This window comes from Pygoscelis adeliae, unplaced genomic scaffold (genome assembly GCF_000699105.1).
Source record: "Pygoscelis adeliae isolate BGI_AS28 unplaced genomic scaffold, ASM69910v1 Scaffold141, whole genome shotgun sequence".
Lineage (NCBI taxonomy): Eukaryota > Metazoa > Chordata > Aves > Sphenisciformes > Spheniscidae > Pygoscelis > Pygoscelis adeliae.
This window is the reverse complement of record NW_008824231.1, coordinates 1,582,264-1,599,994: the sequence shown is the minus strand read 5'-3', so window position 1 is coordinate 1,599,994 and position 17,731 is coordinate 1,582,264. Positions and strand designations below refer to the sequence as shown.

General features: G+C 41.2%; 1 protein-coding gene across 1 annotated transcript in view; it reads right to left on the bottom strand.

Annotated features, from left to right (window-relative positions):
* Positions 1-17,731, bottom strand: part of FAT3 (FAT atypical cadherin 3) — a 365,482-nt gene that overhangs the window by 324,904 nt on the left and 22,847 nt on the right. The window contains exon 2 of the mRNA XM_009334867.1: positions 9,630-12,941. Within this exon, the coding sequence (XP_009333142.1) occupies positions 9,630-12,924 (3,295 nt within the window). The 5' untranslated portion in view covers positions 12,925-12,941. The remainder of the gene's footprint in view (positions 1-9,629; positions 12,942-17,731) is intronic.

Sequence of the window (17,731 nt, the reverse complement as noted above, 5' to 3'; positions counted from 1 at the left end):
CCTCGAATACTGTGTTCCGTTTTGGGCCCCTCACTACAAGAAGGACGTCGAAGTGCTGGAGCATGTCCAGAGAAGGGCAACGAGGCTGGTGAGGGGTCTGGAGCACAAGTCTTATGAGGAGCAGCTGAGGGAACTGGGGTTGTTTAGCCTGGAGAAAAGGAGGCTGAGGGGAGACCTCATCGCTCTCTACAACTACCTGAAAGGAGGTTGTAGCGAGGTGGGTGTTGGTCTCTTCTCCCAAGTAACTGGCGATAGGACGAGAGGAAATGGCCTCAAGTTGCACCAGGGGAAGTTTAGATTGGACATGAGGAAAAATTTCTGCAGCAAAAGGGTTACCAAGCATTGGACCAGGCTGCCCAGGGAAGTGGTTGAGTCACCATCCCTGGAGGTATTTAAAACACGTGTAGATGTGGCACTTAGGGACATGGTTTAGCAGTGGACTTGGCAGCGTTAGGTTAATGGTTGGACTCGGTGATCTTAAAGGTCTTTTCTAACTTAAATGATTCTATGATTCTATGATTCATGCTGCCCCCCTCTTGAGGCAGGGTTGTGGTAACCAGACTGTCACCAGTGGGGAACAGCTGCAAAGTTGAGGTGTACTGGCTATAAACATATTGTTTGGTTACTCTCTTCAGGACATGGTACAGACATCCAAGAGCAAAAATCCATGTGTGTCTAAATGGAAGGACAGGTAGGCTCCACAGCATGTCCTGATGTCCCCAATCATTTAGATGGGGGATGCACTGGAGGGTACCACAGCTCTCTGAAGACCCACACTCCCCATTTCCTTTCCCATTCCTCTGATGCAGAGAGCATGAGGGAAGCCAAGCACAGTCCTACATCTTCACACACTTCCTGCTCCCACAGTACACTGCAGCAGGACTTGCCTGAGCAGAGGGCAGGTACCACCAGCAGGACTCACACAACCACCTTTCACCACCTGGGGTAGGACTCACCTCACCTTAGCTGAGCAACATATTCATGTCCAACCTACGTGAGACATTTAACCAGGGGAGCAAAGCCATATGAGATGAACACTGCCCCATGTTACGTGTCCAACTTAATCCCCATGTCACCTAATTACAATGCTAGGGAGGTTAGCCCAGGGCCCAGCCGGCAGTGAGAGATCATGCGGCTTCCCACCCCACTTCACTGCCCCACGATCTGCAAAACACTGGAGGCAGAGCCTGCAGAGCTGTCCTCAAAACATTCGCAGAAAAAGAGAAAGATGTGACAACTCCTAACCACAACTGAATGGATTTACCCCTTTTTTTGTTAGGCACAGACAAAATTATCAGGTCGATGCCAGTGGACAACTTAACTCTGAGAAACACAAAAAAGTATTAGTGCGAACACCTAATGCAAACCAACTGCAACGAAAACTCCCTCCCCACATGCATCAGTTTGGCTTTCTCTCAGTTATTTCTTATTGGCAACACTTCAATGCTAATAAGACACCATAAGTGTAATAAAGATGTTTACATGAAACAGCAGACTACAGATTAAAAGAATCTGTTCCATGAGCTATAGAAGCTCATCTCCAAACATCTATTGTCAGGTAAGCACATATGTATGAATAGAGAGAGATCTGACAGTGGAAGGATTTTTTTATTTTGTTTTATTTTTACCTTGCTGGCAAAGACCTAACAAGTTCCAAGACTTGAACACTGAAATCAGCCAAACAGCCTTAAAATATGACACAGTTTTTTAGCAATGAGAGCAGTGAAAGATTGGAAGAGCTTTCCAAGCAAGTGCCTGATTCACCATTACTTGTAGTCCTTGAACTGCAAACAGCTTCGTAAAAAGCACCCTTTAATCCATCTTCCAAGGTAAATCCTGGAGCCTGTCTATGTATTGAAGCAGGGGAAGAGATACATGGACTTATATTTTTGATCAGTCCAGTGTTACCACCTGTCCCTGCTCCAAACCAGCCCGACAAATTCCTGATTAACTCTGTCTAGTTCTACTGCTCCCTAAAAAGCCACACAACCTGCTTCAAGGGTCAGACAGCAGGATGTGTCCTCGATTTTATCAGCCACTGGACATTCCCTCTCTCTTGGACTAGTTTCAGGAAAGGATTAGGCACTATACCACAGTGGCTCTACGTAATCTTAGACACTGCTGAAACATCCTCCTCTGTATGTCCCAGGAGGACAGGACTGCCCGTATTGCCCTCCACATGCTCATAAACTTGCATAATGCTTTGCATTAACAACATCACTTCTCAATGCCCCTGGGCTTCCATCGGTGCCTTGGAAGAGCAAAAATGGATTTTTCACCAGTTTCCTCTGAACTACCATGAATTGCTCACATGGGAAGGCAGATCATGGTCTGAAGTGATACCAGGATAAAGCTGGTGCTCGGATGCTCAGACTGAACAGCAGACATTGTAAGTCAATTTTCCTCCAGTCTCACTTAACTGGCTACCTTGTGGCTTGGTCCCATTGGTGGCACTTTGGGCATAAGCTTTCGGCAGAAGCACTTGTGTATAATTTAATGGACCGTGATGCGCAGCATAATGTAGGGGTCACTTCTGGGCTTACATATTAAGGGAGAGAATAACAGAACACGCGATAGTACGGACTACTCTTGGAAACAGATCTCAAGGGTGATAAAGGTGACAGCTAGGAAGAAATACAAACTGCACATTTCTTTATTAATAAATAAATTACTTGGAGATTGAGACGAAATGTCCTATCGTCAGGAGCATCCTGAATAATAAAGTGATTCTCTAAACATTTTCCAAAGAAGGGAAAACATGCAAATTACAGCTAGCTATAAAATTTGTACATCATGAGCTGTTTTATGAGGTATAAAGCCAAGAGAGCTAAACAGTTTGAATGGAACAATTCTGCATGACTGGCCTCACTTAGGAAACTTTCAAAGTATGTCAGGATACTAAGGGCCCTTTAAAGTAAATATTTTCGTAAGCTGATGCATTGTTTTAGGGTTCATATTATTAAATAAAAACTTAAACAAATTCACCCCAGTGAAACCAAGACAAGCCTTGTTCCTTTACTAATTTACAGCTACAAATGACAGGGAAATTATAAGCACACAGACACAGAATTTATGAAAAAAACTTGTTTTTCCACCACAACTAATTTTAAAGAAAAAGAAAAATGTTAACAATTACTTTCCTAAAATTGGAAATCATAAATGAAGGAAAGCTTGCACTATTAGAAGCTGCCAGAGATAACTCACAGAACAATGACAACACAGTACTGCAGACTCAGATAGCTGTTCCCACAAATGCTTTATTCATGGCTGACACAGACACAGGACGACAGACCAGATTTCGGCCACGACCGTGCTCTGTGATCCATCTGGCATGCTCCTTCCCAGAGAGGCTGCTCAGGAGAGCCATCGCAGACGGGCTGAGGACCGATGATCTCCAGTCCCAAGTGGCGGCTGCAAGTGCCTCCCCCACAAGCATCCCCCTTTCCTGAGCCACCTCCCAGCAGCACCCACAGGCACTTCTCTTGTTGTATGGCCTGAAGTTTCTTTGAAAACTGGTTTTAGAAGCCTGTGATAATTAAGTGGCTCTGGGCAATCAAATTTGCCTACAGTCACCAGAAAAATGAAGAACATATGTCATACTAATGCCTCAAAACTCTACAATGAATTCAGTTCTACAGGTGAGTCTCCCCAGATTTACCCACCAGTTCCTACACACTTTCATAAAATTAAACAAGTAAGGGCAAAAAAAATCACATATCACAAACCATTTTCATTTTTACTTGATTTTGTTTCAAGGAAATACTAGTAATGGTCCCACATAAATATTTATCAGACCACTCAAATTGTAATAAGTGAAAGTATCCTTCAACTTGCATACACAACAACCAAAAACTATTTTAGAAGACGGTGACAAGATGCAAAGAGTCTGAAGCAATAAATTTATTCCCTTCTGCCAGACAGATATAACAGTGTAGGCAGGTCTGCTTTATTGTAAACTGTATCATCTAATGTTTCTAGTTTCCATTATTAATCGTTTGAAGACATGATTAGGGTTTTCCAACACCGACTGGCTTCTTTTTAGACTCCAGCCACAGTTTGTCAGGAATTTCTATCACTCATGGGGTACCTTAAAAGGTATCAAAATAGAAGATCTGACCGCTATCCTTGGCACCATAAATAAATCCATGGAGTCTGTAATAATTCGCACTCTACCTCCATTTAATATTATCTTTAAGATTTCAGCACCGTGAAAGACAGGCTTGGCTTATTCATTTGAATTTCAGGGCTGAAAACACCTAAAGATAACAAGTTAACAGGGTCATCTCCAGCTCGTGTTCTTATCAGAGGGCCTCTACAGGGGTGGACATTAGTGCCAGCTAATGCCTAAATTTAAAGCCCCAATGAAAATCAGGGGACTCAGACTCCTGAATAACCTTAGGAAATGAGGTTAGTAAGTTTTGAAAGCATCGCTTAAGTCCATGCTCATGGGCTTTGCAAGAACATTAAACATCCCCTAAGCATTTCAGTAATACCACTATTTTATCTCTGTGTTCAATTTCAGTGGGACTTAAGAAGACGTTTCAGTGCTTTCCTTAGAAGTAGAAAAAGACTTACTGTTTCAGTTTTCCCACCTATGCAGTGGAGTTAGTCATTCCTTGCATCCCGCGGCACTGCCACACCAACACCGATCAAGCCTACAGAAGTCTGCAGCAGAAGATGCTGAGTGTGTCTAGTCTCTCTGCTCCTCTAGAACTCATTTTGTTCATTTGCTATTACTAGTACATCCACGGGTAGCATAGGGGTAAATATAGAAACTCTTCGAGCGCCAGGCTGTTACATCAACTGTGCACAGAGTAGAAACACATGCCAGACTAAAAAGTGGAGCTTGAGTCAAAAATGCTGTTTAGCTGAACCACAAATCATTAAAAAATGAAAAGGAAGACGTCAGCATTTAGGCTAGGACTGATCTCATCTAACTCAACCTTTTGAGAAGTCAGGAAGTCTCGCTAGTTGTCCAAGTCCCTACAGCAGCCAGAAGAGAGGTACTGCTAACTGGCAATTAGTCACCCAAGGTAGGTGATATCATAAACCCATATGCATTTTCTGGAGTCACCACCAGCTCTTGAGACAGCAAAAATACACCATTTTGTTGTGGTATCAGCACTATGAGGGTGTACATACCAGAGCTGAGAAAATCCAGGGTTTTATGAAGGCAGTAGAGGACCTCTGACAGAGACCATTTCCAGAAGACTAGTTATATCTATTAGAGCCATCACTAGGATGAAAACTCAGAGAACACTGTCATCCCACAAAAATCTTTAACAGATCTCTGCTCATTTTGTGTTACAACAATCTGGAAATATAGAGGGGTTTTTACACAATTCTATTCTAAGGAACTGCAATTAGCAGACTGGCGAGGAGTTTGGAGAAACACACCAGGCAGGAAGCAGTACTAGAGATGAAGAAATGGCTCGAGCTTCTCCATAGCCTCTGAGTTGCGTAAGGGGAAGGTAACCACCTACTTTCGCAAGTAAGGTCAAAGCATCAGACCTTGATGACTTTTTATAGATGGAAAAGAAGGTGGGATGCTCCTGTCCAGCACTGTATTTTCAGAAAATGAAAAATCATAAAATATTAGCTGCACAACTCTCATCTCTTATACTCTTGAAAACCTTCTTTCCAGTTCTTATTTTTAAAAGTACATTTATGTGCAGGCTTCATATTGAAAGACAATTCCCTGAAATTAGGCTAAAAACATCAAACCGGTAGAGAGGAGTCTACACATATTATCTAGCATGTGAACCTGACAGAATACATTCTTGTTTACAGTTGGTTTACAGTTAACAAGGATGGGTTAGAGCTGACCAAAGCAAGGTGTTTAGTGTAGACCTCTACCTCTGAGCTAGTCATACAGGGACCTTTCATAGTTCAGAGAAAAATGAACATTTTTAGAGCATGATTCATTCAACTTATTTTATATTTTTACTTTAGGGTAAAATGAATCATGTTTCTCAATTGCCCATTTCTCTCTGTTGACTATAAGGAAAGCCTGCAGTGACTAGTTCTGGCTGCAGATGACCATATTTCATCATATAGATTACATCTCAGGAGTCCAAGAGAATGAGAGGGAGCGGTTCTGAACAGGAGACAGAAGAAAAAAGAGAATCCATAAATGGCAGGATCACATTATGTGTCCCTCAGCGCAGGGATCTTAAATGGCAAGCTTGTGACATTTATACCAACAGTCAATAAATAGGCCAATGAGGATAGAAAAATCAATGAGTTTGAACTATACACCCAGGCTGGTGACAAACTCAATCTCCATTGAGGCTTGAATCAACAAATAAGAGTCCTCTATTAAAAAAAAGTTCCTTTTTTTTTTTTAACCTCTAGAAAAGTCTTAAACCAATTTTTTAGCTATGAATCATGAGTTGAATTGTAAACCCACGAGAAATTTAGTCTTCTGCTTAAGGTACTAGTGGGAAACCAGGGGTGAAGTTGGAGGAGGTCAGGAACTGCTGCCTTCTACTTCAGGAGTTTTTATTGATTTACAAATTTGTACTGGCTCTGCCTCGCGGAAAAGGAAAGTAAATCCACTGAAATAAATATGGAAGTGATTCACAAGGCTGTGGGACCAAATACATGTAAAATTTCACTTCAGCAAATACTTCTAGCTGACAAATGCTTGCTATGCTTCCGGTTACTACCACATATGAACACACAGTATCTAACAGTGAATGCTGTAACACAACGATGATAATCCTCAAAACCAATTCTCTACGACACAAGGCAAAGAGCAGCACTGTGGGAAGGAAATCCCAGGCTCACCCCCGTGGCACATCTCTTATCAAACTGCAACAGCACAAGGATTTGCACGTACACCCTATGCAGAGAGATCCATATTGGCCAATATGGAGGAGACTCCCAAGCTTGCTGACCACGAACCACTGTTCAGATCTGAATGGAGAACAGCCTGTTGTGGCACCCACACCACAAGCCAGGTCAAGTTCAGTGGAGTTAGATGCACCTATATGCACCTGTATACATCTATAGTGGAATAAGAACAAAGCCACCATGCTAACAGGTCTGCGGCAGCCTGGAGTGGTGTGGATCCACCATGCAGGCCAGCTCCTCCTCAGGTATCCCTGCACCGTTTCCCCTCCTCAGTATCGACGTGCCTTGGGGAGCACAGGCACATCTCACTCAACACACTGGGTGACACCATTAAGATGGAATAGTGTAGAAGAATAAAAATAATGCACTCAAGCAGAATTTTGCTGAAAGCACAGACGTGCTTGGAGTCCAGCCTGCTCACATATCAGGATGAATTTGGCCCAGTTTATATCCTAATGATTATAATGGATACTGCAGTCTTCTTTTCATTAAGGCAGCAGCCAAAACTATTGATTTGTTGTACTTTGCACTCCTGCTTACCTTCACAAATTTCAGGAGAGATGGTGAATAAGCCAATAGAGTCAGTCAGTTTAAAAGTGACAAATTAACTGCGCTGAAAGTAAATAAACAGCTATGTCTTTGTAAATTAATTCAATATGTGGCTTGAGCTCTTTTCTACATCTAGAAAGCTGATTCATCATTCAGCAGCATTTAAGTTGCCACCAGTTCAACAGCAGAATATTAATGTTGTGTCGTATTTGACACAGCAGGTCAAATTCTGCACTCAGGTTACAACAGCATGACTCAGAGTAGCTCCTGAACCCCCAAGCCCTGCTCTCCACATCACCCTGGCTGCAACTATGCACTCAAGTGTTCCCCAAGATGGTTTCAAGAAGGTTTAAGTTGTACTGAACAGTTGTGGAAAACAGATAGAAAAAGAATCCAGAAGAGTCTTTTGATCTGCTGGATTATGAAGTGCCTTCTGGAACGGTTTAGTGAAACAGGACAAATGACAGGGTTGGTTCATTTTCATTAAAATTCTTGTGGAAGAGTGAAAGAATGATAAACACATGCAACTTCTAAAGTTCGGGGGCTGGTTTGTGGGGTCAACCCCCCCAACTAGATTTCAATTCTGGAAAGAAACGAAGTATGTTTAATGTGGAATATTAAGTACAATTCCCACTCATGTCAAAACATGATTTGTGCTTTACTGAATGGGGGATCCTAACTTCTTATGGGCTATTGCCCCTACTAGTCTAGACACAGGGTAAAAACCCTGGTTAATTTATTAATGAGCAACATGCACTAACTTACTCTAACAATTCCTTTCAGTTCAATAAATATTGAATCTTGAGATTTTCAGACCAACACTGCAGCGTTTGGATCAGTCTCCCATTGCTTTATAAAGAACCCATTTAGCTGAAATTGATGCTACTGAATAAGCAGGTAGGCCAAATTTTTCAAATGCAGGAGCTTACAATTGAAATTCATGTTCAACCGCCTAAATAATGTTGCCCGGATGCCTTCAATTGCTATTAGCACTGTAGGCTTGTGAGCTCTTAACGTTTCTGGAAATTAGAGTAGGCGCCCTCTTGACTTTTGACACTCAAGTTTGATGTTTCTGAACACAAGGTTTTGACTGTATCATCTGTGCACAGCTGCAGCAGAGAGACTATAGCACAAATAGAATAAAAATATTTTTCACTGCTTATGCTCAGATGCGATGCACAGCATTTGTAATGTCGTCTGTTTTTCATAATGTTCAGTTTAGAAAGTTGACATTTGATTAAACAGTTTGATTTTGCCAAAACATACATTTTAATCTTATGTTTTAATACCACATTCTCAATTAAAAGCTTTAGAAAAAGACATACAAAGTCTGCTTAAACCACAGTAAACCCATGGACCTAACATAGTTAATATAATTTCTGAAACTGTTGACTAATATTTTCTCATTTCTAGTACCATCTAGTACCACAGCTGCACCATTACTCCCAACAGCTATCAGACATTTAAACAGCCAGCTTGTTAAGCGTTTTACTAGATAGCCTTTTATACTTAGTCTTTTCCACATTTTCGAATAGGGTGACACAGTAGTGAAGTTCATCTTGAAAATCTTCACTCTATTAGTACTGTTTTCTAACATCGATGTTCATATACTACCGCCTCCAAGGGAAAGCTAACGTAGTTGGCTTACAGTTAGCATCTTTCTCTGTATTTCTACTTTTACACAAGCATGCCAACACTGATGAACACCATGCTACAAGAAATCGTATTATACAGAATGGCATATCATTCCAGACTGCTAACTCCCATGAAAAATTACTCCCACCAATAATAAGAACAAGACCACAAATAGGTTTTAGGATGAAATAATTCTGTTTCATGCTCCTTATTTCCTTTCATTGGGTTTAACACCGCATTCAAGGTCATGAGCATTGTGACTCTGTGGAGGTGACCCGAGTAATTTACAATGATCAACAGATAATACAGTGGCTGGAAGCAAGTCATTCCGTAACTATCACTGCTTTCTAAATGGAGTCATCACATAGCTGCTGAAAAGAAATGTGTATTATTTCATACCCACAGAGTGATGAATGTAACCAGGTAATTAAATCATGTCATTGCTGTGCCTGGAAAATCCTTATTTATAATTTTATCTTGCCTGTTAAGAAGAACTGAACTTCTTCTTAAGGGTAGAAAATAATTACACCTAAGCTTTGATTTTGCAAAGACCTCTACGAATGGAAAAGGAAATTAGAAACAAAACTCACCGGTTTCTTCATCTATGCTGAATCTCCCCAGGCCGCTGCCATCCCTGATGGAATACTGGATATCTCCATCCCTTCCAGAGTCCTCGTCTCGAGCAACAACTTGCAAAACACTTGTACCAATGCGGGAGTTTTCCTTTACAGATCCAATGACGGCAAAGTCAGGAAAGTAGGGGGTATAGAGATTTTCGTTAACATCCACCACTTCAACTTCCACAAAAGAAACAGAAGAGAGAGAAACCGGTCGCCCCTTGTCCTTTGCACGCACAGTCAGGTTGTAGAACTGCTGCTTCTCGTAATCGAGCTCTTTGTTCAAGCGGATGGCGCCACTCGCTTTGTCTATTTCAAACCGCCCGTTGTAATCATTCACCAGTGAGTAACGGACTTGACCTCCCAAGCCGAGATCTGGATCATGAGTTTCCAACCAAGCTATGACAGTGCCAACTGGCAGGTCCTCAAGGACCTTCACACTGTAGCTGGACGGTATAAAGGCTGGAGAGCAATCATTGACATCATCCAAAAAAACCTTCAGAGGCACAATGGAAAACTGCTGATGGCCACTCTCTGCTTTGTCCCTAGCCTCAATCTTCAGTGTATAGTTTGCTTTTGATTCCCGGTCTAGTTGATCGGCCACATACACCATTCCCGTGGAACCGTTGATGGCAAATTGCTGGGTGTCTGTCAGTACTGAGTAAGTCACTTCACCATTGGATCCTAGGTCTTTATCTCTGGCTTCTACCTGGATAATCTCTGTACCAAGACTTGTACTTTCTAAAATATTAACTGAGTAACTGTCCTGTAAAAAAACAGGCATGTTATCATTTGCATCCTCCACAGTGACAGTCAACAGTCTCCATGCAGATTTCTGTGGATTACCTAAATCATAAATTGTAATATTAAGGAGATAGAGCTCTGTTTTTTCACGGTCCAATGGCATAAGAACATTAAGTACCCCCGTCTCCATGTCAATGTTGAAACAACTATCTACGTTACCATCAGAAATTGTATAAACTACTCTCCCATTAAAGCCTGAGTCTGCATCATAGGCTTTTATCCTCAGGATGGTCGCCCCAACTGGCAGATCCTCTGAAACCTTTACATCAGTAGGGAAGGATTTGTCAAAATGTGGTGCCTGCCTGTTCACCGAATAAAAATCAAGAAAACCATCTTCCAAATTCAGCTTCACATTTGCTTTTGCCTTTTTGAGTAATTTTTCTGCTAGCTTCTGAGCAACCCTAGTTTCTCTACAGCTAAAGGTCTTTGAAGACACTTTCCCATGAACCACCGAAATATTAACAAACATAGCATCAGCAAAGTTCTCTCCATCAGTTGCTGTTATCTTAAGGCCAAAATTGCTGTTCTTTATGCCAGAATTAATTAGAGATTTTTTAAGCTGCAGGACACCAGAGTCAGGATTTAAATAAAAAATGCCAAGTTCATTTCCAGAGATTATTTTGTACTTCACAAGCTCTAACTCATCTATGTCTATTGCAGAAACAGCAGTGATGTGACCACCAACGGGAAAATCAGATGAAATCACTCCCTGACACGCCACTTTTTCAAAGAGGGGTTTGTTATCATTGACATTGCCTATGTATATGGTGACATTCACTTCACTTTCATGGCGGTAGGGAGAACCCCAGTCGGAAGCTCTCACAATGAACCTGTAGCTTTCTGGTGAAGACTCAAAGTCCAGTTCTTCAGATGTGCTGATGACACCTGTAAACTGGTTTACTGTAAATGGCAGTGAGTTCAGACTGGCAATGCTGTATGTTATGTATCCATTTTCTCCCCTATCTTTATCAACTGCTGAAACTGCCAAAACGCTAGACCCTACAGGGACGCTTTCGTTGACGAACGAGCTGTAGGAGGGCTGCTGGAACTCCGGAGTGTGATCGTTGGCATCTTCTAACCTGACAGTAACCTGTGCTTTTAAATCACCACCTTTGTTTGTATATACTTCTAATTCATAGAGGTCCTTCTCAATGATTTTCAAAGGACGAGCAGTAGTAATAAGGCCTGTGTTGGGATTGATCTTAAAATACTCAGCTTCCTCACTTGGAGATATTTTATATTCCACACCCTGTGGCTCAGGCATCAGCTTAACTACCACAACCACCACACCAGGAGGTGAAAATTCACTGATCGAAACATCATATACTTCCTTTTCAAACTTCATGGGGATACTTTCTTTCTTGGGACTAGCAATGTGGACCAGTTTGACTGCAGAAAATTTCTGAGGAGATCCTTTGTCCTTGGCTTGGAGAGTCAGGTTATAACCATATGGGAAGCTGTCCCAATCAATAGGCTTTCTTTCTTTGATTTTGTACTCATTCATCCATTTACCTTCTTTAGTCAGAAAGAACTGTTCTAGCAGATCTCCAGCCACAATAGAAACAGATTCTATTTCTCCATTGGCTCCTTCATCTAGGTCGTCAATGTAAACAACTGCATAGGTAGGCTCCTTGTCTGATGGGGAGGGAATATGGGTTACTACATTTATCACTGGGGCATGTTCATTTATACGTTCAATGTGAACATAAAGCTTGGCAGTGCTGCTTACGCCATTGTTTCCATAAAGCTTCATCCCACGGTCCACAGCCAAAATCTCAAGATCGTATCTGTTTTTCTCATCATAGTTTAATCGGCCACTTAAGGAGATAACACCACTCGTAGGATGAACTGAGAAGAGATCAACTTTGTTTTTGAAGTAATAATAAAATTCACCATTGGACCCAATATCCGCATCTGTTGCGGTCACCTGTGCAATGCTAGTCCTTAAAGGAGTGCTTTCCGCTATCGTGACAGAGTACGTGGTTGGTGAAAACAAAGGTCTTAAGTCATTCATATCCAAAACCCGGATGTTCACTTTTGTCCATGCTTCCAAGTCCTCTCCTCTGACAGACCCTTTCACCATCAATAAATAGTTGTCCTGGATTTCTCTGTTCAATATAGCAGAATTCCCACCTTTAGTCCTTATTCTTAGGAAGCAGAAGTCAGCAATGATGACTTCCTCTGCTTTAAAAAAGCCCTCGTCATCGCCAGACACTATCCTGTACTTGATATCCCATGAAAGGTCAGCCAAGGTAATGCCCATCCTCGTTTGACTGTTGACGTAGGTCCTGGCTGCCGAATTCTCATACACCGTAGCATTGTAAGTGGAATGTGTAAAGTGAAAGCCAAGTGTGGCGGTCCCACGAGCTACCTGGCAAACGGACACCAGGAACTTGACAATCAGAAGGGCAAGGCATGACGGAGGTGGCCGTGAGCCTGACCAGCGGCCCATATTCACCTCCATCACATCATTCTTTCACCCTGTGACAGAGAAAGAAAACAGGAAACAGTTGATCAAGAGATAAAAACTGTACTGTGAAGTGTCATGTCAAAACTACTTATTAAATTTCTAATGAAAAACAAAATATATGCCATAACTAGTCACTGTATATTTAACAAAACAGAAGGGGAGAACACTATATACACAGACACACACAAAAGCACCAGTTTTGGATTATATTTTTACATGTGTGTGTGTGTGTGTAATATGTATGCATGCGCACATAGATGCACATAATACATAAATATATATACGTATGTTTATACACTTTTTTAACATAAAAAACTCTATGAGACCCTACCACATCTATACACACATGCACACAGTCCATCATAATAATCATATTGAAAAAAAACTAAAATCAGACACACATATTTGCCTAAGTTTATATAAGAGGATGAACCACATACAGAAATTATTGTTTTTATTTACCAGTAGCTCCAACTAAGCCTAAACTTGTTTGTTTTCAGAGCGTATTAGAAAACTCATTTTTAGTTGCAATACTTGGAAAGGAGACAGGATTTTCATTATGTATGTAGCACTGTGATAGTCAAATGTTATCAGTTTTTTTATGGACAGTTAAGAAAGATCACACGGTTGATGAAATCTGAGCTACCAAGAACAAGTAGTACATAAAAATCACTACCCAGCCATTACTTTAATTACAGATACCTTCAGAAAAAGCAAAATTAAGGAAGAATTCTAGCTAATTAAATGCAATTGCATACACATACATATATGCATACACATACCCAGATACCGAGAACAGAGAAGATACAATGAAGAAAATAAAACTGCTCAATAAAGCTCCCAGGTGAAGACTCAGGTTAGGAAACAGCGCAGCTGAGATAGCCAATAGGACTTAACTCTACTCTTGAATATATACCACAATGCATCTGTAATTATGGTCACCACGTTCCACCAAATACACTGGGTAACATACACTAAATGAGGACACAGATGAACATTTTTTTCTGTATGGCCAACAAATGCTCCATTGGCTGTGTACTACTGCCACCCCAACCTAAGAAGGGTAAAGACCCTGTCTAATCTACTGCCTGTCCTGCTTCCAGCAGGCCATCCCAACCAGCAAGAGCGTAAACATATCCTTGCTCAGATGGAGTGAATTCGAGCTTGCACCACATTTCAATTTGGCAAGCACAAGCAGAATTTGGCTACAAATAAGGCACAAGGCTCCATTGCCGGCAGTCTGTCTCGATCCAGTCTGTCCCACTCCAGCCACCTCAAAGCAGTGAGAGCCTTTCCGTTGATTTCAAAAGGCTCACTATAAATGTGAATATTCAAATGCAATTAATAAGCAGTCATTTGGGGAAGATTTGGAGTTCCTCCATACAGTCCTGTTGTGGAATAGCCCCACTGCCTCACTTTAGGGATCTAAATTGGGAGGTTAAGTGGAGACAAGGTAAGTGGAGACACCGCCTGAAGGTTGCTGGAGGGTGCTGCAGAAGCTGTGAGCCAGGCTCCTGCTTATTGCTTCCCACTGAAAGGAGAGGAAAGGAGCCTGAGGAAACTAGGCAGGTGCTTACAGTGAGACAGCATGAATAAGCTTCTTTGTTACAGAGTACATTTGCTGCTAGTCGTGAAAATCATAAAAATCAATTTTAAAAGGCAATTATTGAAAGACCCACTGCACACATACATTGTTCTCATTGTCATTTAAAAGCTACTTGAAAACGTAGTTTTCTCCAAGCTAGAATACAGAGTGGAAAAGGATAGGAAAAGTTGTCGATAATGACAGGGGTTAATTTAAGTTTCCAGCATGATTTCAACATCCCCTAGGAGATTTATAAATTGCATGCAAGTTTCGGAATATGAATTCATATTAGTTATCACTTCCAATATAACTGAATGACTATTGCGCTTCTAAGTGCTAACGACAATCGGTTTATTGCACTGATGTTACAATGTTCACACAAAACACTTAACTTCCTGATCCCACAGTCTATGTCCCATTGCTTAACACATTAATCAATTTGATCATTTATCAAGGCACTCATCTTTCAGTACACTTATTTTCACACGCAGCTTTCCCCCCTCAACTTGTTTCCTTCTTATTTTCTTTTCTATTATACCAACAAAATAAGCAAACTCTTTAAAAAGAAAATTAAAATGTAAGATTATATCACCTCCTGGACCTGCATTCCCCAGTAACAGGAAAATCCCCACAGAACTACATGTGGCAGTTCCTTTTCTGAATATGCCCACTCAATTGTTGTGCACGTATCATGTGAGTCCCGTGAATAACATTTCAACCCATAGAGTTTATACATCAAATATGTACAATTCTCTAATGCTTTGTGTACGTGAGAGACCAGGTCTCCCCATGCTCTCCCCCTGCTCAGGTTGATCCTCAGAAGACCCAGGATGGAATTTTTCTACTTCAGCTAGGAAAGATTTTTTTAATGGTTGTTGCCATTTCACTCAACTAAAAGATCAGAGCAGTGCCACCTTATTTTTCAGCACAGCAAACATTCATCAACCTAATCCACCTGTGTGAAAATATCGAAGTCCCTTATTTTCATGGGGCTTGATGTGAATCACTTTGAGTACTGCCACTAAAAGCTGATGCTTCACACTGCCAAAGCTGCTGCTTCAGCCTAGCCTGGGAGACAATGCTCTTAAGTGGAAAATACAACCAATATACGGTATGCTGCCGAGGAAAAGCCAGCCAAGGGGCATGAGAAATCCTAATGAGAGAGACCCAACTCTTAACAAAATAAAGGGCTGTGCCTCTTCTGTGATGTCGCATTATTAAAATACTCAACAATCACTGTGTTGCTGCCTTTTACCAAGAGCACTTCAGCATCCTCCTGCTATACTGCAATACCAGCCTCTCCCCACTGCTAAGAGAAAGTGAATTTTTGCTGGCTTATGATGGATACTGATGCTATGTTTCATATGAGCACCCAGACCTTATTTCACCACAGCTCAGCAGCTTCCCAGAAATAGGTATCTTTGGAGTCATGAAATTAATTGTATTATCTTAGTTACACCTCATTTGGTGGTCTAGTTTCTCCTGTCCACACCATAGTTCAGTCTGAGCTGGCTTCTCTCCATCATTCATGTCCATCAACATCAAGTTTCCCAGTCCACCATAATCAGAAATCAGTTTTCCAGAGAAATTCATTGCTACAAGCAAAAATGATTTAAAACTTTACCTTCAGGTTATCCATACCCAAGGTTACAGACTCTGCTATGGCAGACAGGCATCAAAGTAGATATTTACAAAGCCATGTGATTAGGCGAACCTAATGAAAAAGTTGTGTATATTCCAGGCAATATAACATGACAACCTTAAGATGCCATTCCATTTATCTATTTGTTTCTAGAGCAAGCCCAGGCTAAGACCTAATCTCAAATACACTGCTGTAAATCCAGTCATGCCAATAGTCTATGAAGTTTTAGTGGTTCAGTGCAATCAGGATCAGTCCTGAAACACTAAATTCCACCTAGAAACAACACATGTACATGTGTGTGTGTGTTTGTGAATGCGTGTTTTCGTTATGTATACTTATGTATACACAAACACAGTTTGTGTATTTTTAAGTACAGTTTCAGGGTTGGCACTGGAAAAATTGGACCTTCACATCAGGCAGCACTTTCAGAGTTTGATTTCATTTCAGATGTGGTATGCAGAGTTATAACAAGCTCCTCATTGAAGTTATTTATCTATCCATATATTTATATGGCCATCATCATTACATTATTTGAAAGTCCCAATGGATGAGCTATTAAACTGCCACTTGGGCTACCCAAGAATGTTTTATTCATTTACTGAACTCGTTTCTTCTGGGATATTTGTTTTTAAGAGCTCATAATACATACATACTCAACACACAGGAAATGTAATGCGATAGGTTACAGAAACAAAATACAAAGCAGCCCACCGTAAATTAAGAGGCATTCCTTTAAAGGCACTTCTTGTCAAAAAAATGTTATGGTTTCAAGTGAAGAGAAACGTTGTGATTACTTTTGCTTGATTTTGAAACATTTGGGCAGGAGCTACTAAAAAAAAAAAAAAAAATCCCCTGGTACTGCTCAACATGGTTAATCTCAAGAAAAGAAACAGCTCTAACAAGAGCAGAGACTAAAAGAAAAAAAACTTCTAACTACCCAAGGGAGATGACAAGATAACACAAAATAGGAGTCCAGCGTCTTTCCACTCTAGCTCACGTTGAATATTCTGGCCTTGATGTGGGAAGGAAGGAATGGAGAAATAGAATGGTGTGTCTTGATTTTTAATACTCTTTAAAATAAATTTGAACATCATGGAGATCTCTATAATTTCACATTCAGTTCTCCGCTCAGTCACTTTCCTTCACTCCTTGAACAGATTAACTACTTGATCCTGTAGAACAGCTGCAGGGACCTGTAGGTGGCTGGTGCTCCTTAGAGGAATTGTGAGAGGTATGAGTGTCATTCCTTTTTCTCATCTTGGCTCTGGTAACCTCCATTCTGGGCTGCATCCAGACATAACACCTCACCAGACTGGGAAGGAAGACTCAAGTCCCAGGAAATGCCAGGATTCCTGCACACAAAAATCACGGCTCTAATTCAACGTGCAGATATGAAACGAGTGCTGTGTGATCATAGAATCATAGAATGGATTGGGTTGGAAGGGACCTTAAAGACCATCTAGCTCCAATCCCCCTGCCACTAGACCAGGTTGCTCAAAGCCCCATCCAGCCTGGCCTTGAACACTTCCAGGGAGGGGACATCCACAACTTCTCTGGGCAACCTGTTCCAGTGC